General features: G+C 36.0%; 1 protein-coding gene across 4 annotated transcripts in view; it reads left to right on the plus strand.

Annotated features, from left to right (window-relative positions):
- Positions 1-13,796, plus strand: part of ANKRD12 (ankyrin repeat domain 12) — a 93,548-nt gene that overhangs the window by 59,114 nt on the left and 20,638 nt on the right. For 3 of the 4 annotated variants that reach the window (XM_043444283.1, XM_043444284.1, XM_043444285.1), the window contains one exon: positions 6,113-6,260. In XM_043444283.1, coding sequence (XP_043300218.1) covers positions 6,113-6,260 — 148 coding nt within the window. Of the gene's footprint in view, positions 1-6,112; positions 6,261-9,255; positions 12,990-13,796 lie in introns of those variants that run through there. The other variant, XM_043444286.1, reaches the window with a different exon arrangement.

Here is a 13,796-nt window from a genome sequence, read left to right on the forward strand (position 1 = left end):
CTAGCTCGAATTTTGATGTCATCTCATACCTTTATGCTAGAAAAATCCCCTTTAGTTCTTTCATTAGCAGCAAACATTCTCAGCCTTATTTTCTTTTTTGACACAATAAAAATTTCAGGGTCATGCTGCCTGCCTTTTAAAAGCTGCTTTAGTTGAGAAAAAAATGAAACTTGGTGAAGATAGATACAAATTCAGTTCTGGCCTGGCTAGTTTGCCAAATGTGTGGTCTCAAGTTACTTTTTTCCTCTCAACTTCCTTTTTCTCATCCATAATAAATAATACCTATTTAAAGGAGATATTTTGAAGGAAGAAAAGACACTGAGCACATAAACCTACCTTGAAATCTAAAATGTTACAGAAATGTCAGGGTTAGAGATTAAAAGGCTACTTTTATATTGTTATTTTTTCAAATATACTCAAATATTTTAGAAACTGAAACTCAGAAATTAAAAATGTCATTTTCTCATTTAAATCTTTCTAAAAGACTTTTTCATAATTCTCAAGTTCAAATTTTGAAGAAAAATGAAGCCTATGATGTTATTTTTCCTAAACTGATGCTTACCATTGTTCCAGTCTCTTTTGCTCCTTTGACAGCTCATACATACCTATGGGATAGCACTTAACTATATTAATTTTTACTCATGTGCTTCTCTGTTTACTGCATTGAATATTGAGTCTCATACATATATAATTTATATTCTGGGTGTGCTATGTTAAATACTGTGCTCACTTCCCTTTTTAAAAAAAGCATTATTGATAGTTTTTCAAACATGAATACTTTTTCTTCAAATGTTGCATAAAAAGATTTCTTGATTGCTAAATGTAATGTTAAAGAATTATGCCTTATGAGTAAGACATGTTTCTATGAATACAAGTTTCTAAATATGCACATTGCTGCAAAATATTTCCAGAAGCTGACCTTTGAGCTGATGTACTTACAAGGATTCAAACACTATTTCCAGTCTCCTTCCAGAGGGAGACTGGCATGCTGTTTTCAGGAGACCTTTGCTTTTCCTCCTACCAACATGCCTAGGATAGTAGGAGTCATAATTCATAGCTGTTGAGGGCTATTTTCTCCTTATTCTTTACTTGTCCCCAAAGAGGAGGAGGGAAATGAGAGCTACCAAAAGCTCATTTGTGTTTATCTGTACCATATGATTCTCCACCAAAGAATTAGATTTCTTCCAGTGATACTCATGATGACTGCAACCATCCATAAGACATTTCTAAGGTGGGAAAAACAGAAAGATAGTAGTTCTGTCCTAAATTATTCAGAGTAAGAGAAGATTGCTTTTCTTAACGTAGCTTACTAAGAACCTAATCTTTGACCTACCTTTCTCAACTGTATAGTACTTCATAATATATGTTCTTATAGTAGCCCTATTCCTGGTTCTGTTTTAGATACCACCTACCATTATTTTCTTCTTGTCTCAACATTTTTACCTACTTCTAATATACTGCCTGCTATTTTAAGCAACTTTGTTAGTTTAAATTCTTTTTAGAATAGTTTTTTGCATGTGAGGGTGATCTGTAAAGTATTGATTATTTAGATTTGGGGGTTTTGTAGCGTGCTTGAATGAACTAATTGTCCCATCATAGGAATAAATATTTTTAAAATTATTTCCTAATAGGTATAGAAGGCATTCAGCAGCATCAAGATCTTCTATTTTCTCAAGCTAGGACTCTAGCCTAAGGAAATAAGGCTGAAAATGTGGTGCAGGAAATATTTCAATTTGTGAAGATGTTCACTATACCAGTATTTATAATAACTAAAGGTTTTTGCCTTCAGTTACCTTCTCAAAACTCTCAAATGATAGTAAAGTGAGATTTTAAAGAACGTGGACCCACAAGGACAAAGAACAGACGAAACAGGAAACCAGTATTTAGGGAGATAGAAATTTGAGGACTGAGTGGTGACTACATAGAACAGGGTTTGGCAAACTTTCTGTAGAAAGCCAAATAGTAAATTCCTCCTTCCTTCTTCCTCTTGCTCTTTTTCCTGTGTCCTCCTCTATATTTCTCCTTTATCGATTTTTTAAAGTATTTCATAAGAATATAAAAATTATTCTTAGTCAGCAGGCCAGATTTGGCCTACAGACCAAATTTACCAGCTCCTCCTGATTTAAAAAAATCCAAGAAAATTGAAGCCAAAGCCATTTCAGCACAAAATCCCAGAAAAACTGAAGCTCAGCAATTGATGGCTGGGTTCACCTGGAAATGCCTGTTGAATAAGAAAACAAGAGGATTGGATCAAACTGTTTTTGACCCTCATAGCCCTTCTTAACCCTTCACAGCCAGATGCACATCTCCCTGGCAGATTTGATTGAAGGTTTATTTTCTAACAAGTATAAACCATGCTGTCTGTACTGACATACCACAAGAATAGTTGGAAGTAAGGATTAAACGTCAGCTTATTAAGACCTCAGTCAAGCAGAATGGTGACAGTAAGGCGTGAATTGAGAGATTTCTCCATAGAAAAGTGAACTAGCCAAGAGGGGCTCCCATGAAGTGGCCCAGGCATATCACATTAGCCCGAAGTCCATCTATCAGCAAGTCCTACCTAGGCCTGGAAAACTTACAGTAAGTCTTTTAGTTTCTTAGTCTTAAATGTGGACAGCCATTGATCCCCTGACCTTTGAGAAAGGTCTCTGATATGGAAGGTAAAGATCAGAACAGGCAAATGGAAAAATAGGAACTTAGAGGATACAGACCAAGAGAAACTTCAAAAAAAAAACTCATTACCTTCCCCAAAGAGATGAGAGTTTCTTGTAGCCATGAAACAAAAACTGAAGGTTTGCTAAATAAGGAAATTAGCAAATTACAAAAAAAATAAGCTCTTAGAAATTAATAAAATGATAACAGGATGAAAAATAGAGTATTGAAGGTTAAACATAAAGTTGAGAAAACCTCCCAGAAACCAGGAAACAAAAAGACAAAGATCGAGGACAGGAAATGAGAAAAAATAAGATTAATTCAGGAGATCCAGTGTCTTAAAGAGTTCTTAGAAGACAGAATAGTGAAAACACAGGACTTTATCAGATAAATAAAAGCAGGAATTTTCTCAGAACTGATTGAAAGGGCAATTGAATGCTCAGCATGAATGTTAAAAAGACTGAGATAAAAATTCATCATCCTGGGATTTTGGAACCATAGAGGCAAAGGACGTCCTCTAGCTTACAGAGAGAAAAAGCAAATTCTGTGTAAAGGTAAAAAATCAGAATGGTGTCAGACTTTTCAATAACAGCACTAGAAGCTAAAAGATAATGCCCATGCCTTTGAAATTGGAGGGAAAACTATTTTATGTCCAAAGTAAGTATTACTCAAGTGAGGATAGAGTAAAGGTATTTCCTGACATGTAGGAAAAAAATTTCAGATTATTTAACCATTTCTCAAGAATCTCCTGGAGGTAGTGTTTCAACAAAATGAGGGAGTAAACCAACAAAGAAGATACGACCTAAAGAATGCAACACAAAACTGAGGAAAGGATGTTTCTAGGATGATAGGATGAAGGAAGATGACAGATGAGGAGCAAATCTAGACAGCAGTCAGTCCATTTTAAAGTAAGTGAGAAGGCTTTGAGAAGGGCTTTAACAGAAACAGTGGTTCTGTGTGGAACTGAAGGGATCTGTGCTTGTAGCAGAATGGGGGATGAGTTAAAGATAAGTATGTAGAACACTGAGCAAATGAAAAATGAAGATAGTTAACTCTGGGATAAAATAACTTGTGTAAGAATGGAAATTTAGTCATGGTATGCTACTTGGTTCAACATTTATATTAGTCATAATACACACAAAATAATATGACTGTCTTGGAAAGTTAGGAGGAGGGGGAATGGTTGTGTATAGGAGTACAGGGGTGGAGTTGGTAAACGAGAGCTGAGTCCCTGTCTTCCATTGTAAGACAGTAGACAACACCTAAAACTGAAAAATACAGAAGGAGCATGCTAGGTGTGATGTGATACTTAAGCATTCGGAGATAAATATCAGGGACAATTGTTTTTCACTAGCACCCTTGGAAAGCTATTTGATCTTATTAAAAAACATGTAATTTGATGAAAATTAATAAATAGGAAAATTAAACATTAACAATTGACATGAGTTATTTGTTTTCTTTTTGTATTCTTAACATTTCAAGTGTTCTGTTTTGATGGTTTATTCTTTCATAGCCTAGAAGCAATTTTTCATTTTTATTTCCCTGTGAATCATTGTTACTCTTAAATACTTTCATTTGTTAGAAATTCCTAATTTGTAGCATCTTGTTTAATGTTGTTTTTTGAGAAAGATGTGATATACCAGAAAACATCATAGTTGTATATTGAGAATACAAAGACAAAGGTTTCGCATAAAGTTTATAGTCTAGGATAAGGGCAGAAACGTGTTAATAAATTATAGTACAGATTTACCTGTGACAGAACACACTCATGTCACTGGAAATAACAGCTCAAAGCAAAAGAGATGTCTATGAAGCAGAATTAATAATACTTCCAACCTGTCCGACGAGGAATATGAGTGAAAAGAACTTCGCTGGTGGCGCTAGTGGTAAAGAATCCTCCTGCCAATGCAGGAGATGCAGGTTCAATCCCTTCGTCAGAAAGATCCCCTGGAGAAGGGACTAGCAACCCACTCCAGTATTCTTGCCTGAATAATCCTATGGACAGAGGAACCTGGTGGGTTACAGTCTGTGGGATCACAAAAATGAAGGACACAAATTAGTGACTAAACAGCAACAATGAATGAAAAACAAGAATCAGTGATGACTCCCATCTTTCTGGCTTCAGTGACTGGGTGTATTTTGGTGCTAGTAACTAAGAATAGAAAAGATAAAAGATAAGGGTGCAAGTTTAATGAGCTCTGGGACCAATTGGTTTCAACATTTGTATTAAAATACAATATATTGAAAGAACACTTGGATATTTGGTTCTGAAGCTGAAGAAGAGGGCTAAGAAAGAATGAGCATGAGAATGAAAATAGATGGATGGATTGCATAATTGTCATCTCATTCGGAGTGGGTGGTGAGCGCTCCAGGGAGATGATGTAGAACAGAGCATCAATCAAGTGAATCAAGGACAGAGCCCTAGGGAAATCACCTGTGGCTTAGATATTCACAGATTTTAGAAGACTCCTTTCACTGGACTGATGGCAACATAATTGTAGGTGGAAGGGTAAAGGGCCAGTAAGAAAGGAGTAGTCAAGGCTGCAAGGATAAACACTGTCCAGGAGCTTGACTGTTAAGGAAAGAAGAGAGGTTTAGGTGGAGGAGAAGAGTATAGGCTTAAACAGTTTCTTTTTTTAAAAGTCTGTTTCTTTATTCCCATTATTGTCTTAAGGCAAAAGAGAAATGAACTGGAAAGATTGGTTTCTAGAAAGGAGTCAAGCAAGAAAGAGGTTTTAATATAGAAAAGAAGTGGAATAGGAAGAAAGAAAGAAACCAAAAAAATGACTAACCAGGCACATTTTGGTTTGTGGAGCCCAAAGCTTATGTAATTTGTGGGGACAAAGTTCTTTAAGAAACAAATGAAAAGTTAGATACAGGGCCATGTAAGGGGACCGTGAATGTCAGAGGCCTTGCATTTTAAGCTTCATTAGTTTTAAGTAAACTCATATCAGTTAGTGATAGTTTACATCCCAGGGAGATGGAGAAAAGAAGATAATTAAAGAGCCTTGGTGTAGGGCTGGTTGCCTTAAACAGGGGAAATACTTCTTTTGAGAATTCCTGTAGCCTGTACACTGCAAGAGGCCAGGGAGCTTGTTACTCTTGTTCATTGATTTATCTGCAGAACTTGATGCAGTCCTTGTTAATAGGTACTCAGTAAATATTTGTCAAATGTTTGATGAAACAGGAAGAAAAATTATGAGATTCAGTGCTAAGACAGCCCAACTTCAATTTTAAGGAGAAGGGGGGGGGGGGGAGGAGCAACTGTCTTTGTAGTAGATGTGATCTGAAGGGGGATGGCAGTGAAAATGGAACTTGAGAGTAATTATGATTTAGAATAGACACTGGGGAAGGAGGCAGAGTAGACGGAGCTGGAGGAGACTATGCGTGTAATCGGGAGAATGGTTGAGATAATGCAGTCTACGAAAGGACTGAGTCTTCCTACTGTTCAATGTTGCAGATTGTGAAACTGCTGCTTCGTCATGGTGGAAATCCTTTTCAAGCTAATAAACATGGGGAGCGTCCAGTGGATGTGGCAGAAACAGAGGAGCTGGAGTTGCTGCTGAAAAGAGAGGTGCCTTTGTCTGATGATGATGAGAGTTACACAGGTTTGTTCTACATGGTCTCCGTTCACGTGTTTACATGCTATTTTAGTAGAATGTCATACTTCTGCTTTGTAACAGAAAAAGCTGTTCAGAATGGTGAGTTCGGTAACCTCAGTCGAGGTCCTGTCTCCACGTCCTCCGTGTAAATGGAGTCCCGATGCTCTTGCCCTATTTCTGTGATTTCTTTTCCCCACAAATTGCTGATGTCAGATTTGAGCCTGTTGCAGACTCTCTCCCCATTAATAGGTACCAGCACTGCTACACACTGCCACTGCTAGCTGTACCACGTCTGAATTCTTTAAATCCTTTTATCAATTAGAGCACTGCTCACCAGACCCTTCCTGGCATTGATGAGTACCTTTGCATTTTTATTTTTGTGTTTAGGTGGTTGAATTCTGGTCATTGTTGTAAAATTGGGGCACAATTTTACAATCACAGTTTTAAAAAAGGGAAGATCTGAGAAGAGTATTTCAGAAAACTTTTGGCATACTCAGAGTTTTTTAAAAAACCGATAAGTAAAAAACATACCTGCTCCAGGACTGGTTTCTGTCGTGGAAGGGGGAAGTAGTTATAAAAGATATTATTAGATCATTTAGCAAGGAATATGGACAGTAGATTAGTGTTGTTTCAGTGTAAATTCATGAAGTTGGCAACTGTGCTGTAACAAAATAATATCTTTATGTCTTGCAAAATACCCTCTGAAATATATAGGGTAAAGAACCATTATATATGTAAATTACCCTCATATAGTTAAGGAAGAATATGTATTTATACACATATGTTATATATAGAGAGAAAGTATCATGCAAGAAGAGTAAAGCATTAACAATAGGAAAACCTAGGTAAAGTATTTATAATGTTTATTATTTTTTATTTTCTAACTTTTTGTGAGTTGAATTTATTTCCAAATTAAAACTAAAATATAAATTTAGATCTGTTGAAAAGATCTAAAGCTGACAAAGACAGTAGCAGTAGTCATTCCTGGTACCCAGATTATAATTGGGAAATATTTTCTACTAAAAGAAAGCCAAACTTTCTTGGAAAACAATGGATGATGCTAAACTAAGTCTAGGGCAGGAAATATAGAACATCTTGTTATTTCAGATTTCAGATTTTGTCAGAAGGCCTTAGATGGCTTGGAACAGTTCCCCACTGGCCAAAAATGGGAAAGTTTGAGCTTCAATAAGGGTGTTAATTGCAAAGATTGGAAACCCATCGAACATGTTTGAATTCATGAACCTCTCATGGTGAATTTTTAAATTAATTCATGGTCACCAAAGAACCAGTTTGTTATCTTAAAAAATAGGCAAAAAAGGGGGAAAAGTCAATCATTTATTTTGCCTCCATGTTCCTGTATGAACTCTATCACTGGGTAACCTCATTATGATGAGAAGAAATGTTTTCTTATAAGATTAATCCAGCTAAAAGAATGATAAGAGAAACTGACCACTTTGCAACCCCCTGTTGGTTGATGTCCAGGAGCATTGAGGATCAGTAGTTGCCAACATTAAATTAGAAAGAGAATGAAACCCTTGCCTGCCCTCCTGCTAGAGGGACAGTCTGCTCCCCTCCTCAGTCCTCCGGGTCGGATCCTGCTGCCATTGGCAGGAGGGGCCCAGACAGAGAAATGTGCTGAGCTGCACCCAGCATCTTCTCCCAGCTGGATTGTTCGAAAAGAGGGAGGACCTGTAGAAAAAAATAAAAATGACTTAAAACACCATATCAGACTTTAAAAAATGGACAAGACTAAAATTTTAAGTGTGTACTTAATGGGTACTTCTCCAGGGGAATTTTGTACAAAACTCAGTTAAGGTGAATAGCACATAAAAGGTTCAGGATATTGGGTTTTTTAAATACTAAGAAATTCTCAAGATGATAATGTTAGGGGAAACGTCTGGTATGTTTTCAGTAGTTCTGAAAGGGGCCAGCGTAATGATTGTTCCTATATTCCACTTAGGAAAAGATAAAGGCTTCCACTTAACTATCACCCATCCAAAAGGGGGGCTGATTATAAGGAGAATAGACATGGGGGAGGGAGGAATAGAGAGAGACAAACATGTTATTTAAAGGGTTGACAGCAGTGTTTAGTAATGGGAATCGTAGTGATGGGAACTAAAACTATAGGAGGAATTGTAAAGGTGGCAACATTCCTTTTTGTGTATATTTTCTCTCCTTCACCCTCCAATAAATGTAGACTGAAGTGTTTGGTACATAGACATTGCTTAACAAATATTTAATTGGAGGAAGGGGTAATTGGGCCTTAGGGATTATGCCAGAAGCTTCCATTACCCACAAATCTAGAGTCGCTGAACCTGTAGACTGAGTTTATCCATTAAGGAGACTGGTGAGTCTGGGAACACCTGGTCCGGCAACAGCAAGGTCTCCTCGGTGCTTCAGCACGGAGGGGCCATCCATGAGCTCAGAGGACATAGCTGGTGAAGGAAATGGAGATACTAACATGATTATCCCCTAACCCTGTCACTTCTTTAATTTCAAAGTATTTGTGAATCTATCTGCCAGGTGCAAACTGAAAGTCAGTTGAACATCTTTGTGCTGTGTGAAATAAGGATTATAATAACTGAATTACATAGCTTCCATAGGAAAGTAAGAGAATAAGATTTGAAGAAGAGAAACATTTTATATGTTAATTCTCCCACTTATTATGCCTATGGACTTTGTAATCCTCGTCTCTTCAGAAAACAATAGCAGTGAAAAGCAGCTTTGGTTAAAAATCTTTCTGTGAAAAAAAAGTGCTGCAATAAATTTTTCCATGGAAGAAGTTAAGTATTTTATTTGAACTTACATGTTTCATTTGAGTAAAGCACGTCTTTTAGAACGGTTTTTTATTTTTACTGATACTGTTTCATGTGTTCATCAGCTATGTATTGATTTTTCAGCATACTTATTTTCCACATGGTGAATGTGCCTGAATTATTGCTTGATCAAAATCCCTCAAGGAATGATTTAAAAATCATCAGTAAAAATCATCCGTAAGTATCATACAAAGATTTTGAAGTTGCTGAAAAAGACTGATGAAAATACCCAAATTTATTGTTTAATTTACATGAGGTCCTTGTCAGACTAAACATCATCTAATCTAAATTCAGAATGTATTAATATTTAATCGAGTATTAATCTGACTGCCCATAGACATTTGTACATGTAAAGCCTGACAGCATTGTTACTCATTTTGTATGTTATGTCATCCATGTGACAGATACACTTTAAGTGTTGCAAAGTTAGAGAGTATAACTGGCTGTGGATTTCAGAACTTAAATTTGGAGTAGATAAAAAGGCATTCTGTAGGAAACATTTTAGAGTTTGGCTTATCCCATTAGATGTTGTGCTTGGTGACAGTGCTGCTCAGAGGCACTGTTCTACAGTGTCAGGTCCTCAGGACACAGAGCTTGTGCCAGAATATACGCCAGTGCACAGCTTCTTTCATGAGAGAGGAGAATGCTCTGACAAGAGGTGCCTGTCCTGTGAACTCAGAGTGTACTTGTGATGTCACTGATTTTCTCTGATAGAAGCCTGTTGCTTCATCATTTCATCACACATTAGTAATAAACAATGTGCAGGATGGCCCAAGTTCATGAACCTCCCTGAGTAGTCATTTTATGTCATGCACATCAGATATTCATGATATTGTTGCAGGAATTCATGTCCTAGTCAGTACAACTGATTTGCATACAAGTGTATGACACTTAAATCTGCGTAATTCTGTGGTTTTTTTCCCCCTAACCTCTGCCCTTTTTCCACAGTCTTATTCCATATTACCTTCCTGACAGAAATTCTATCTGATAATAGGATTTGCTACAGATATTTGCTTCTTGCTAACCTGCTGAAAGCTGAGTCATATTCAGAGAACCAGACCACGCTCCTGAACCAGAATTACGGTAACGGAGAAGTGGGTGACTCTGTGTCGCACTGCATCCCTCCCCATGCTTTCTGACACTCATTAATTGCCAAAATAGAGATTCTGCTGCAGATTTGCAGACCCTGTTTTATTGCGTAAACAAAGTGCCCAGTGGGTAAAGTTGAAAATGCCAGGCATTGTTAGAAATAATTGTTCACCCTTTCCTTACATTGCTTTCACTGCCAGTAATTTGGCCATATTTATTAAGCCACTGCTATAAGCTTTGCTCACTTGCATGCTTCAGATTAAGCAAGGAAATACTCCATCATAAGTAGGCAGTCTGTGTTTAGAGTCTACCGTGAGATAGATTAAGAAACTTCCAAAAAGACAGTGATATGTTGTTTCCCTCTGGTGTTCGCTGAGTGCATTTCTGTGTCATAAAATACACAAAATGACCAGTAATTTGAAGCCTTATTTTCTTAATGTTAAAAGATTGTAACTATTCTAAATATATTGTCATATTTGTTAAACTCATATCCTCAGTTTTATATTTCAGGAACTATGAAAATATGACTATTGATTCATGCAAATATGGAATTATAACAGTTAATAAATCAAGAGATACAAAAAACAATTACTTAAGTCAAAATAGACCAGAAATTTTTATTAAATGGATTATGTGATGTTAACAATTTAACTGTAAGTAGGAAGAAGACTCACCTGAGGAAGTTTTAAAACAAGCTTCTTTTAACCTTGGAAGCATAAAGACTACAGGTAGAGGTCACATAGAGTAAGCACTGTACTTGGTGTTCAACGACTTTAATTCTTCACCCATCACTGTGGTATAGGTGCTTACAAGAAATGGAAAGGCATGTGATGTGCAGAGGGCTGAGCATACAGCATAATAGGCAATAAGATATTCTTTAGTGATCAATTAAAAGAAATTCCGTCACCATGTTTTGCATACTCTGCTTTTTCTCCTCTGTTTTGTGATATATATGGTACACTTTATACACAGAGTTCTGATTTTAATTCTTCACACGTTTCTCTAAATATCACCAACTACTTCTACCTGAATCTTAAACAATCAAAAACCTCTATAGTTCTCTTATTTGAAAGCCAATACTTTAAAATCAGTACAGGTTTTATCATGTGTTTTATGTAGATTCATTATATCAACCTAACTCTAAAGCTTAAGAGTTTTAAATTCAAGGTTGAATGTCTTTTTAAAATTTTATATGTCAAATTTTGTTAAGTGTAGAAAAAGGGAAAGAAATTACTATACCTAAATTACCATATTATAAGCATTTGCTCTTTAGTAGTGTCTATAAAAATTGCATAGTTCTATATTTTTTTACTTGCTCATATATCAGGAAAATAAATGGGAAATTGTAACTGCAGCTGGTATGTTGTTTGGATGTCTGCAAATTTATGTTACATAAAATAATAATATCTCTCTTTGAAGTTTATGTAAATATAATCAAGAAATTTTAAGTGTATTTGCCCAACATATATCAAATGGCTTATTGCAAATTCAAAATGAATCGATTTTTTGTTAAAAATATATTAGCTTGATGGTTTCTCTTATAAACTGCATTTCTACCAGTGCCTAGCAACTTAAAGTGAGTCTGTCACATTATTTTAGTCCTTGAGATATTGCTGAATATTTAAGACTTAAAACTCTGAAGGGTACATTTGGGCAGAACTCTTAAAAAAAAGACCTTTGACTTAAAATATTACATATATATATACAAATAAATGAGTTTAGCCTTAGCTATCCTGTTTTACCTACTCATGGTTTAAAGGACCTCCATGTAAAATATATATATATATATATGCGCATATATATATATATATATATACACACACACACGTATTGATGGAATAGCCGAGACTGGGTGATTTTTGTCAGTTTCCTTTAGTGACATCAAATTTTTTGTAGTGATACCAGTCATATTTTCAGAGGGGGACAGTCTTGATTAATTTATACTTTATAGACTTCATTTTTGTGTGACTGATACGTTGGTAGAAAGGAATGTATAATTAAGAGAGTGTACAGAGTGGTGTGGTACTTGGTTTTACTTTTTATGTCAATTTCGCTTTTAGACAGTGTTTTCACCTATTGATTATCCTCTCTTCTCTCCCCAGCTCACCCCTAAATTCTTTGCTGTAACTCCTTTACCTGCACCTGTTACTGTAGAAATACAGTGAAAATATATTCCCATATGGCATACTTACTTCCAAATAAATGTACTAAATAAACATGACTACTTTTTTCCTATACAGTAAAATTAAAATAACTAACCTTTACTTAGGAAAATTGAGGTTTATTTCATTTTAAATTGAGATTTAGAAATGGAGATTTAAAATAAGCTGTATAAAATTACCCAATATTTTATTTTCCTGTCTCTAGACTGCATTTTACAATCAATTTAGGGATATGGAAGCTATAAAGATATGTTTCCTAAAATGCAGGTGTTTTTTTCCTAATGTTACTTTCTTGATTAGAACGTAAGTTATATTTATGTAATCAGGTTCAGTATACTGGTTGTGGTTAGTAGAGTATTGCAGAGCAAAGCAACAACTCAAATATCCCTCCCATTGGAGCCCAGGGGCTCTGAAGTTCAGAGCCAGCTTGTTGCAGGCGCATTCTCAGCAACAGACTGCGGTTAGAGGGACCATGGCGCACACATGCAGGGGACGCCTGCTGTAGAGGTCCTTCATTAAACTGCTGAAGAAACCAGTTTTTCCCTTTATCAGTATGAAAAGAAATCCAGAGAGTTGAGGAAAATCAACTGAAAGACAAACAAGAAGGGCCAAAATGAACAAGCACAACAGTTGATCTGGAGAATGAAAATTACATAGGAAGCAGAAGGGTAAGTTCTCAGTGTGCTTGGAGACGCTGGGATGATGGTGGGGGCAGTCAATCCAATAACTCTAACAGAAAGCCACCTTGAAAAAGTTGGCCAGGAAAGTCCTTGAAATTCAAAGTGTTTATCATTACTGAAAGTAAGCATTCCCTATAGTGTCAAAGAATAAACTGGACATCGCTGAAGATCTAATTTGAAGTCTAAGAGAAGGGCAACACATAAAACATTGAAAAGTGCAGTGGGAATATGAGAAAAATGATTAAAAAAAAAAAACAAAAAACCATACCCAGCATATCCAGTATTCTTTTTACAAAAAATAATAATTGTTGGGAAGAAAATAATTTTTTTAGTTGAAGATGTCTCTTAACTGAAGAAAGATATTTATAGATGAAAGGGGAATATACAAAGCAAAAAGCATGGAAAGGGAGAACCCCACATCAGGTTATGTCACGACTTCAAGGATAAAGATTGTTTAAAAGTTTACAGACTCCCAGAATCAGAGTCAGAGTGACTCTGATTTCTTGTTCTTAAAAGCTGTTGTGAGAAGATGGGTGCAGCTTCAGGCTCGACGTTGTATGAAAACTGTTTTGAACCTAGAATTTCATTCGCAACTAAAGTGCAAGGTTAAAAAAGTCTAAGAGGAAAATACAAAGATTCAGATTTTGATGAAAAATTCCCAAGTGACAGCAACGAGCAATTGTCATATTTTAGAACAAAGAGTCAGAGAGGTTTGTGAAGAATTTATCAAGAAAGGAGTAGATTATAGTACACATAGTGTGTGAATTAGATTTTGAAAATTCACCATGTCATGTA

Source organism: Cervus canadensis, chromosome 23 (assembly GCF_019320065.1).
Source record: "Cervus canadensis isolate Bull #8, Minnesota chromosome 23, ASM1932006v1, whole genome shotgun sequence".
Classification (NCBI taxonomy): domain Eukaryota; kingdom Metazoa; phylum Chordata; class Mammalia; order Artiodactyla; family Cervidae; genus Cervus; species Cervus canadensis.